The sequence below is a fragment of the Equus asinus genome, chromosome 1, assembly GCF_041296235.1.
Source record: "Equus asinus isolate D_3611 breed Donkey chromosome 1, EquAss-T2T_v2, whole genome shotgun sequence".
In the NCBI taxonomy this organism is placed as follows: Eukaryota; Metazoa; Chordata; class Mammalia; order Perissodactyla; family Equidae; genus Equus; species Equus asinus.
The window spans coordinates 192152520-192165107 of NC_091790.1; the positions used below are offsets into that span (position 1 = coordinate 192152520).

Sequence of the window (12588 nt, forward strand, 5' to 3'; positions counted from 1 at the left end):
TGGCAGAGCGAGAGAGATTAGAACCTTGCAGAGTTCCCCCAGTGAGGTAAAATAAGCCAAAGGGGATTACGGAAGAAGGGAGAAATAGGAGGGAAAGGAGCTTCAATTCTTTCTCCAAATAATTAAAGAGAAAGCTGAGACTGGGGAAAGATTATTCACAGTGGCCCTTGTGCTTTCAGCACAGTTTGGATTTTTTAAACCTATTCATATGCAAAATAAAAGAAAAAAAGATCAAGACTTAGCAGTTTACCTATCAGGATTTCAGAAGGTCTCATAAGAGATAAACTAAAAGAAAAACAGTGAAAAATAGCTGTCCGCTCTTTATCTGTTTTATTATTGTAGTGCTAGGCATTTCAACTCTATTGTAGTCAGAAAAAGTTATTTTTTCTAGAGACTGCATGTCCCAATGAAAAGGTTTTTAAAAAAGTCGCAGACAGAATGGCAGGCATTTACTTCAAATGGGTCACACTTGTCTAAAAGTTTGGGGGACTAAATAGAATTTTAAGGTTTCAATCAGCTATGTCAATAAAAATCCCATTTTAACACATCCCTTCTTTCTAATCAGGAGAAAACGGGCCAACAGAGCGAGAAAGGCAAGTCAAATGAGATGGTCCTGCTTGTAAATGTCTGAGCTCAGGTATCCACACCTGCCACTTAGAGGTCTACTCCAGGGAGGCTAACTTCGCTCAAAAAGGAAAAATACCACCTATCAAGTGGCCTGACTCACCAATGCATGAGGAACACCCCGATGCTGGCAACAAAAGAGCAAAAACATCATTAGATGGTAAATAAAGGCTTATGATGTAACTGAAGGCACCTTGAAATCCACATTCCTATGGTTTTTACTGTGGCCAGAGACAGGGAAGCAAATAAAGGGTGATCACGTTTCTCCTGGCAACAAACAGTACCTTTACGACCAATTTATAAACATGCTGAAATTATATTAGATATGCACAGATACAACCAATGAGTCTGGTTTTCCACTACATTAAATTGCTATCATTCTCATTAAAATACATAAGGGTAACAGCAAAAGTCCACGATGAGCAAACCACTCAATAACAGTGTTTATAACAGTCTTGCTATGCATTGGAATTCTTGGTTGAGACGTAGATTAAGGCATTATCACAGAATTGTTAATCTCCGACACCTATGAACAATGAGCAAATAAAAATAATAAGAAAAATCTGTCAAAAATTACTGCTACAATTCATCAACAAAAACCATACAAGTAAAGAAAGGAACAGAATCATGCCACAAACTCAGAAGAGTGGTGGCCAAAGGAAAAAACAACCGATTCTGGCTACACAACGGGGGAGAAGTTGACTGAAGGGTAAATAGGCCTCCTGGAGAGGGGAGGGGGTAAGAATCAAGGAAAAACCTGCATAGCAGAAGCCTCTAAATAGCACAACAGGGTGTCAGGAAAAGCAGGAAGGACCATGGAGTCCTGCCCTATCTCTCAAGTCATCAGGCTGGGTGTTAGGGGAGCACAAGCTCTCCGGAGTTCAGTTTGCTCTGCCTGGGGGGCGGGGGGGGGGGTGCATTTAGGAGCATGAAAAGTGCAACACGACTGCTAAAGAGATGGCAGAATGAGTCCCAAGGAGGACCGGACCTGGCACACCAGGCCCTGCCGTGCCCTTCCTCCATGAAGTCAGGTTACGGAAGCAATCCTCAACAGTGACACAGGCCCCAAAGAGGATACGAAGACTACAAAGGTGAATGTACCCGCACTCCAGCAAATCAAAGCCAAGTCAGGCAAGAGTTGCCCATCTTAACCATGAACTGGAGGAAATCAGAACGGCAAGGCAACTCTGCAAACATTTACAGCCAAGAAACAGGCAAACACACACACACAAGTTTCAAAAAATGAATGTAAGTAAAAGACAAAGGACCTCGTCTGGAAGAAAATACAACAGTCAGAATTTCTACAAGTATGTTGAATTATAAAAGAACTTAAGAACAGCAATTTTTTTTTAAGTTCAATGACGAGATGATAAAACAACAGAATGAACTGAAACGGGAGACCACAGACTGTGGAAATCATTTGAGGACCAAAACCATGCCATTAAGACTCTAAGAAATCAACCAGCAAGGAAAGGAATAGACATGACTTAAAATCAAATTAATGTCACAGACAAAAGACCTACGATAATCATAACGAGGGCAGAGAGGCAGAGAAAAAAGAACAAAGTAGCCAAAGCAATTAAAGCACTAGGAACACAAAACAAAGATGAGCCAACATAAAGACAACTGCTATCTTCAACTCCAATATATGGAATAGAGTAAGAAAACCAATTCAGAAATAAAACTAAGTTTCCGTAAAGTAAATGAAAGAGCAGAATCTGAAGATAAAATGAACACAGGCTCTTCAGGGGGAAAATGAAAACTTATTAAGTGCCAAGAACTATTTAGGCTTCCTCACAAATAGTATACGCACATCCCCTACAAGGAATGGGGGAATTAACACGGCTACAGATTTCTCTACAGAACAATTCAACAAGCACTGGGAGCAGACAGAAGTAACATGTAGGGGCCAGCAGTGAACAAGTTCAGGTCGTAAAGCGAGATGGGAACTTTCCCTTTGGAAAACCCAAGACTAAGTTAAGAGGCTCCTCGGAGGTCTTCCTCTTCATTCCAAGTCCTCCTGTCATCCACAGGATGCATCTACTGTGTTAGCCTCCCAGCTCTTCAGCCTGCTCAACATCAGTGAATGGTATTTTACTTGTCAGCAGCCACCCTGACATCCTGCACTCAAGACCAGAGGCAAGGAGACAATTAGGACGTTCCTGCAATAATCTTGGTGAAAAATGATGGTGGCTCCAACTAGAGTAATGCAGTGGAAGGATTTGAGAGGAAGTATCTACAGAGCTCCAGCATCTTTAATTGACCCCCAACCTATACTTTCCCTTTCAGCATATGGTCCATCATCATTTCAACTGCATCCTCTAGAATCTGCATATCTTTTGCCAGTTGTGCTTCCATCACATCTGCCTGATAAAGCTCCAGTCCTGGATCAATCCAACTACCTGTTTTCTCCTTGCCTACACCTAGGTATTTGGATGTCAGTAAACAAAACTAAAGAACTTTCATTTGTGCCACTATAATTTCATGATAATCAATCTCTACAGAGGCCTCAACACTGCTAAATAATTATTCCTATGTCCCTAATCTGTTTTCCCTCACTCTCCACAATATGTCAAATCTCTACTCTCCCTCTAATCTCTTGCTTTGCCACACTTCTTCCCTTATTCTCAATAAACGACTGCTTTCTTCACTGTGAGAATAGAAGCCATGATGAGATGGGTGGTCCCTCAACTTCCTGCCACCCAACTACAAACCTGATTGCATCCGTACCCAACTCCTCCTTCCTCCTTCCTATTAAATTGGAAGAAATATATCCCCTTGTTTCTAAAGATAATTCCTCCATCAGTGTTCTGAATCCCATCTTGTATCATCAAACTCTCCTTCTACACTGCCTCAGAGCCATCAGCAATTAAACATGATTCTTCCTCTTGAATCCATTTATTGCATTACACTAGCTGGGGCCATGAACATCTCTCACCAGGATTATTGTAAAATCTTCCTGATTGTCTCCCTACCTCTGGTCTTGCACTCTGACAAACCATTCTCCAATCTAAAATGAGAGCACTCTCTCAAGAAGGTATACCTAGTTATGCCTCTAGCCTGCTCAGAACCCTTCAGTGTCCAGCCATTACTCTCAGGATGAGACCTAGGTTCTATACCTATCAGCTTCTTGCTTTCCCTCTCCTGCCTCATGCCTCACCACTTTTACTTCCTGCTCTGTATTGGTCAGACAGAACTAATTTCATTGCTAAGAACACACCACACACATTTTGGGGGGGGAAATCTTAACAGCTTTATTGAGTTATAATGGACATACGATAAACTGCCATATTTAAAGTATACAATTTGATAAATTTGACATATGTCTATACTCACAAACCATGCCCACAATCAAGATAACGAACACATCTATCACCCCCAAAGTTTCCTGGTGCCCCTTTATAATCCCTTCATCCTATATCCCTTCCCAAACCTGCCCCATCCCTAGACATTTTCTAGAATTGTATATAAGTGGAATCACATAGTATACACTTTTCATTTTTTTGGTCTGGCTTCTTCCCCTCAGCATAATTAAGACCCAACCATGTTGTTGTATGTTTAAATATTTCATTCCTTTTTATTACTGAGTAGTATTCCATTGTATGGCTACACCACAATTTGTCTATATATTCACCTGCTGATGAGCATTTGGATTGTTTCCAGTTTGAGTCCATTACAAATAAAGCTGCTATGATGTACAAGTCTTTGTATGGATATATGCCTTCATGTCTCCTGGGTAAATACTTAGGAATAGAATGGCTGGGTGATACGGTAGGTGAATGTTTAATTTTTTTAGGAGACTGCTAGACTGTTTTCCAAATTGGCTGTGCTATTTTACATACCCACCAAGAATTTATGAGAATTCTAGCTGTTCACATCCTCACCAATATTCGGTGTGGTCAGTGTTTTGAATATTAAACATTCTAATAGGTGTGTAGTGATAACTCATTATGATTTATTGCATTTTGCTAATGACTAAGTATCTTAGTTGATCATCTTTATCTGATGATTGTTTATATTCATCTGCTTATTATCTGTATATCTTCTTTGGCGACATTTGTGTTCAAATCCTTTCCCATTTTTTATTGGGTTGTTTATATAATATGTATCTTTTTATATTTATTGAGATTAGCTTTATGGCTCAGAATACGGTCTATCTTAGTAAATGTTCCATGTTCTCTTGAAAGAATGTATATTCTTTCTGTTCTTGTTGAGTGGAGTGCTCTATAGATGTCAGCTAGTTCAAGCTGATAGCGTTAGTTCAAGACTTCTTCGAGTCTTCTCTATCTTTCTGTATACTAGTTCTATCAATTATTGAAAGAGGAGCGTTGAAATCATTGACTATGATCGTGGATTTGTTTATTTCTACAGGTAGTGCTATCAGTTTTTGCTTTATGTATGTTCAGCTCTATTACTAGGCACATAAACATTCAGGATTTTACGTCTTCTTGATGAAGTGACCACTTTATTATAAAATGATCTTCTTCGTCCTTCACAATATTTTTACTGTGAGATCTATTTTGGCTCATACTGATGAAGCCATTCCAGCTTCAGGGATTAGTGTAAGCATGGTCTATCTTTCTCCATACTTTTAATCTATTTGTGCCTTTATACTTAATGTGGGAGTCCCATAGGCAGCAAATAGTTGGATCTTGCTTTTTCTCCAACCTGACAATCTCTGACCTTTAATAGGGATGTATAGACCATGCACATTAAATGTGATCATTGATAGACATCATCGTGGTATCTATTTTCTATTTGTCCCATCTGTTCTTTCCCATTTTTTCCTTCTTCCTCTTTTTCTGCCTTCTTTTGGACTGACTATTATTATTTCATTTTGACTCCCTTGTTGGCTTACTAGCTATAACTACATTTTTTTAGTGTTGCTTTAGGGTTTATATTACACATTTTTCATGAATCACAGTCTACCACCTCCCAGGGCTATTATTCCACTTGGTGGAAGAACCTTAAAATGGTGCACTTGTATTTTTCCCTTCTTGGCCTTTGTGTTATTGTTTTCACACATTTTACTTCTATATACGTTATAAACCCCACAATACATTATTATTACTTTTGTTTTAAATAGTCAATTATCTTTATAAAATATTTAAATAATAAAGAAAAAAGCTATAATTACCCACATATTTACATTTCTAGTGCTTTTCATTCATGTATGCAGCTCCAGATCTGTATCTGGTATCACTCTACTTCTGCTAAAAAAAAAACTTTCCCTAACATTCCTTACAATACAGGTTAGCTGGTGACGCATTCTTTCAATTCCTGTATGTCTGAAAAAGTTTTTATTTCACCTTAGTTTTTGAAAAATATTTTTGCTGCATATAGAATGCTAGGTTGACAATTTTCTGTTTCTTCAAAACTTTGTTCCATGGTCTTCTGGACAATGAAAATTCTGCTGTCATCTTTACCTTTGTTTCACTGTATGTAACATACCCTTTTTCTCTAGATAATTTTAAGATCTTTGCCACTGGCTTTAAGCAATTTGATTATGGTATTTCTTGGTATAGTTTTCTTCATGTTTCTTATGCATAGGATTCATCAGGCTTTGTGAGCCCGTAAATTTACAGTATCCATCAAATTTGCAAAAATTTTGGCCAATATTTAATTATTTTTTCTGACTCTCCCTCCTCCCCTTTGAGAACCTCAATTACATGTATATCAGTCCACTTGAAGCTGTCCCACAGCTCCCTGAGTTCTATTCATTTTTTCAGTCTCTTTTTTTATGTTAGATAGTTTTTATTTCCATGTATTCAAGCTTACTAATCTTTTCTTCTGCAATATCTAACATGCCATTAATCCCATCCAGTATATGTTTCATCTCAGACATTATAGTTTTCACGTCTAAATTTGATTTGCATCCTTTAATATCTTCAATACCTCTAATTAATACATCCAACCTTTCCTCTAGCCTCTTGAACATATGGAACTCCATTACAATAATTCTTTTAATATCTTTGTCTACTAATTCTATCATCTGTGCCATTTTCTGGCTTCTTTGCTTGTCTGGTTAGTTTTGACTGGATGTCAGACAATATTAATTTTCCCTTGTTGGATGCTGCATCTTTTTGGGTTTTTTATGAACATTCTTGAGCTTTGTTTGGGTTCAGGTCTTGCTTATATGCTTTTTTAGGCAGAACAAGAGCAGCTGCAACCTGGGGGTAATTCTGCTACCACCTCTTTCCCCCTCATGAAGGCAAAACTCTTCTGAGTACTCTAACCAAGGCTCCATGAATTATGAGGTTTTCCACGCTGACTGGTAGGAACGGAGCTGTGTTAGTCAGATCAGGCTGCCATAATAAAACACACAGACTGGGTGGCTTAAACAACAGAATTTTATTTTCTCACAGTTCTGGAGGCTGGAAAGTACAACATCAAGTTTCCAACAGGGTTCAGTTTTGATGAGGCCTCTCTTTCTGCCTTGTGGACAGCAGCCTTCTTGCTGTGTCCTCACATGGTGGAGAGCGAGCTCTGGTGTCTCTTCCTCTTCTTCTAAAGGCACCAGTTCTTTCTGATCAGGGCTCCACCCTCATGACCTCATTTAACCTAATCTCCTCCTTAAAGGCCCCACCTCCAATATAGTTACATGGGGGTTTGGTTTCAACTTCTGAATTTTGGAGGGACACAATTCAGTCCACAGCAGGAACTTATTCCCACCACCGTGTGAGCTCTGGGGATGTTTCTTTTTTTTTTTAGGAGATTAGCCCTGAGCTAACTACTGTCAGTCCTCCTCTTTTTGCTGAGGAAGACTGGCCCTGAGCTAACATCCATGCCCATCTTCCTCTACTTTATGTGTGGGATGCCTACCACTGCATGGCATGCCAGGCAGTGCCATATCCACACCCAGGATCCGAACCGGTGAACCCCGGGCTGCCGAGAAGCTGAACATGAGAACTTAACCACTGCACCACCGGGCTGGCCCCTAAGTTCCTTCTATTTTTGAGGGTTGCTTTTTCCCTCAGTTTTGGGTAGTTTCCTCACATACTTAAACTGATCAGTACTCTGATGAAGATTTTCTGCACATCTCCAGACTTATCTCTTTGTGCATCCCTCTGCCTTCCTGCACTGTGTATTATGAATTCTAGCTGCCTTTTCCTTCCCAGACTCCCAAATCTATTTTCCCAACTCAGGGAGACCACGAGCTCTGCCTGGGGTCTCCCTCCCTGCACTGCAGCTAGAAAATCTCTTAAGACAGCAAGCTGGGGCGACTGCAGGGTTCAACCCAATTCTCAGCAATCCCTCTCTTTTGTTCCCTAATGTCCACTGTTGTGAAAACCCATATATTTTGTCCAGTTATTTTAGTTGTCCTAGAGGGAAGATAAATCCAGACCTTTTCCTCTATCTTGTCTTGAAGAAGTTTGCACCAGATGCTTTTATTCCTGTGTCTCTGCTGTACTTCTCCACTACCTGAAATCTTCTTCTTCTTTCAGCGATAATCACTAATTATCTTTTAGACGTCCACTTAGATGCCACTTTGTCCACAAAATCATTCCCGAGCACCTCCCGTCTCAACCAGGTGCTCCCCCGACATACTTTCCTCCTGCCATTGCACCAACCACGCTGTACTGGAATTACTCTTCTACTGTCCATGTATCCCCCAGTGGAACGCAAGAGCTGGAGCTGTGCATCGTGCACCTCTGGATCCCCAATGCCTGACAGAGTACCCAGACCACGGCAGGTGCTCCATGAACATATTCGAATGAATAAACAAAGAAGAGAAGCTTAAAGTGGACAGCCAGCAGCTGTAGCCACATTCATTTTATCACTGAGTTTTGTTCTGTTATCATCCATTTCCTTAAAGATTGTAAACCAGTTGTTATTATGAAGTAGTTTAATATTATTGAAATAAGCTATATTTTAATATTAAAAACAACAGTGACTAGATTGAATGATCTTTTCCCCACAGGGCAGCAGTAATCTCTACCGTAGGCACGTGCCTACCATGCCTTGAAGGAAACAATCTATTATTAAGGGCATGCTTTGAAAGTTCAAACCAATTTCAGAGATAAAAATTCTTTTCACATAGGTTTATTATCACCCAATTTCACCTTAACCTGAGGAATAAAATCAGAGGAACCCAGTGTAAACACTTCTTGAAGCAATTTAAATTGTGACCTATTACCTTCTTGCCAGAGTCAAATGATGTAGTCCAATCATTTAATCTAAAATTAGCAGAAAGTAATATTTAATGTTACATCCTTGAGTTTTATCTCTTTTCCATGTCTTGAGAAGGTACATTTGAAAGGACTGACGGAATATGCAAAAAATAAAGGACTAAAACAGCAGACGAAATGGTGAAATGTCAATTCCCAAGATGGAAACCTGATATTTGAAAATGGTTGTCCATGCCTCCTCGTGGACTAGCTGCCTACACTCCCACAGCCTCGAGGGCCTCCTCAGTCCCAGGGGGCCTTATGAGAAGAAGCTTAATGATCTGGGTACATTCTAAACTGTACCATCTATGGAGATATCAATGAGAATATGTTTTGACAGTTACCCCACCTCCGCTTCACGACATTGAAGGGAACCCAGGAAGATACTTCCAATAAAATATCAGAGTTGCATAGAACAATGCTTCCAACATTGAGAATTAACTTAGGAGAAGATAATAAAAACCAAGACCCAGCATCCAAGCTTTGATTCTTACCAAGTGCAATCAGAATATTGCAGGATCCTGAAAGCAAAGCAGTCGGGCAACAAAACTCCAACATCTTGCATGAGAGAATTCCAGAAGGCTCATACTTACACTGCATGGGTTGTTGGCTGTCTGAGCTGAACTGTAGAAGGATCCCCATTGAGTGGCTCGCCTCTCTTCCCGGGAAGGAGTGCTGTTCACAGGCAGGCCGGCTGGGACCCCGGGGCCTGCAGCCACAGCATTGGCAGGCTGGCTGCTGGGGGCCACGAGGGCAAAAGCGTCATCCAGGAGAGAGTGCATGGTCTGGCGCGCCTCCTCAATGGACGGCTGGGGCGGGACATACTGGGAGGCCGGGAAGGGCAGGCCTGGATACCTCCCCAGCTCAGCAGAAGACGGTGTCTGCACATCTGCTGGGAGGTCAGGATCAGACTGCAGTGGGGAAACAGCAGAGTAAAGAAGAATCAGACACGAGCTTCTACGGCAACCCAAAAACAACACTCTAGGACCAAAATGGAATTTAACAATTCTCACTGACGTTGAGGAAAAGGTTTAGCATAAGAATTTTATAAATGACTGCTGAGGAACGTGCGTTCCATTTCATGGGGGCAAAACGTTTGAATGAGGAAAAAAGAACAAAGTGAAAACATTCAATAATCATTTGTCTGGAAAAATTCAATCAACTATCTGAAACGCATTTCAGTACCTGGAAGTCCAATCTTTATGGAAAGCCCCTAAGCAACCAGAAATGACGTCTTAGAGTCTATATTCCATAAATCTAGAAACCAAAAACTAAAGCAGGCTATTGACTATTATCAATGGGAAAAAACAGCCCTACACACTCCCAAAAGAGTTCAAAGTCACCACCATATGACAACTGTGTGTGTATAAACAATTTTAATACCTACTATGACAACTACTTATAACAGTAAATAGTAACAATTATTATTCAGAAATTATTCATCTTTAAAATGGACATATCTCTGGATAACATGAAAGATCAAGAAAGGTTTAAACATATTCTATACCCACTGTCTAAGAGGCAGGGATATAAGTAACAAGATTTTTTAAAAATCTTATTTCCTCATACTGCCTTATGAGCAAAATGTTGTCATAATATATACCAGGTAAATTGTAAGGCATAAAATGGAACCAATGGAAGAAGAGGCCTTTCTGGTCTCAGTGGTTCCAGAAGCCCAACTCACGGTTACTACAACTGACACAAGGAAAAGAGAAGAGGTTCTGGTGACCCCGGCCCTCTGTGAGGAAGAGTGGATGTCTTTTTCTAGAAAGCTCCCCCTACTGGCCCCTGGTTTAGCTCACCTGGTTGGATCTCCCTACTCAAGGGGTCAAGGAAGACATCCCATATCTGTTTGTATCAGTGAGTCTCTTACAAAGAAAAAACTCTATTCCACAGACATATCCTTACTCTTAGCCAATTGTCTGGAAAACACTTCCCAATGATTATGGTCTGTCCAACAGATGATCAGTTCTTATTCATGCCAGGGTCAAACACCAAGGGAAGCAGTTGCTTAACTCCAGAGAGAAAGCCATTCTACACACTGGCAAACCCCCAACAGTTCACACACCTGTTTTGCTTGGCCAGCATAGTCTTTTAAAAAATAGATATTTTTAAAATCTGAAAATTTCAAACTAAAACTCAGGGGGCCAGCCTGGCGGTGTACTGGTTAAGTTCATACGCTCCACTTACATGGCCCAGGGTTCGCAGTTTGAGATCCCGGGCACAGACCTAGCACCACTTGTCAAGCCATGCTGTGGTGACATCCCACATAAAACAGAGGAAGATTGGCACAGATGTTAGCTCAGCAACAATCTTCCTCAAGCAAAAGGAGGAAGACTGACAAGAGATGTTAGCTCAGGGCCAATCTTCCTCACCAAAAAAAAACGCCTAAAACTCAGATTCCTGGATTCTCTTAGAAGAATCTGAAGCTCTGGCATCAGGGGCCCTCACTCTACCACAGAAACAACTGTTGCTGAGCAGCGACTCCCTCCTAAGATGGGCAGGTGCTCTTCCCAGCACAACAGGGAGTGGCTGGTCTCACTCCCACATACATTACACACTTGGTCCCATAAGTCTGTTTCTCAAAAACTGCAATATCTCAGTAAAGTTTCTCGTAAGTGACATCTGTTATCTAAGACTTCTAAGTAAGGATTTTGGGCCCCAAAGGGGGTGTCTGGTTTATGACGTAGCATTGGAAGGACCCTGTGTTCCTTTCCTTATGAAGTGGATAAAAGGTCCACACGCAGGTCCTTCCCCCATTCTTGGTTTTCTTGAAGAGCCGATAGGGAAGACTGCGGTCAGTAGTGTGCCACCAACCTAAGAGTTCATAGTGGAGAAAAGGGAAAGTGTGTCTGGAACAACATCCTACTGGTAAGCAAGAGAGTCTCTCTAAAGCCAGAATGATGTTCCCACTGGTGGTTCCAGCGGCTGACTAGGTAGCTGCATTGCAAGGAAGCAAATGGTGTGGCCACAGAAAAACAACTGCAAACCCCAAATGAGGTTCCAATGGGGAGGAGGATCTTAGACATACTTGAAGAGAGTCCCTGAGAGCTAGAACCACTGCCAATCTCACCCCGAGTGGTCATAAGTTTAGAGAAGGTTTAACTTTTATAGCAAGAGAGATACGCTCTGAAGATGGGAAGGAAGGTTCCCTCGGACTCCATCGGCACCATGAATCCTGCCAAGAAGGCAGAGAGACACAGAGCCAAGATGAGGGATTCCTCTTTCTTCTTCTTGTTGCCTCCTCATTTTGCAGGCTAGACTACCAGGCACTTGCAGGTCAAGAAGATGTCTTATTCATTTTTCTATATCCCAATATCTAGCACAGTGTTCCACATACAGATGGTACTTAACAAAAAATGAAAAACTGTGATCTACAAAAGTTAGTATTTACCCAGGATTCCTGAGTTGGAATTTTAATTCCATTACCTCAAATCTCAGTTTGACAATTCTGTTATATTATGTTTGTTTCCTTTGCACAGAAACACGTTCATCTGTCATTCTTCAGAAATAGATATGACCCTTTTACCTTCATTCACCAGAGATGGTGTATTCTGGTGCCTACTTTGCAACCCTCTGGGGGTATTATAAGAGTGATCATACATCGTGGTGGGCCCAGGACAATCTCAGTTTATGCCTGGTATCCCAATACAATAATTAATAGCGCCTCCCCTCACTCTCACAAGTGTTGGCTTGGAAGATAAATTATATCAGGGGTTGACAAACTTTTTCTATAAAGGGCCAGACAGTAAATATCTCAGGCTTTGTGAGTCAAACAGTCCTGTTGCAACTATAG

General features: G+C 40.9%; 1 protein-coding gene across 1 annotated transcript in view; it reads right to left on the reverse strand.

Annotated features, from left to right (window-relative positions):
- The window catches only part of KIAA1549 (KIAA1549 ortholog), a 122765-nt gene that overhangs the window by 15239 nt on the left and 94938 nt on the right, over positions 1-12588 (reverse strand). The window contains exon 17 of the mRNA XM_070517287.1: positions 9386-9703. Coding sequence (XP_070373388.1) covers positions 9386-9703 — 318 coding nt within the window. The remainder of the gene's footprint in view (positions 1-9385; positions 9704-12588) is intronic.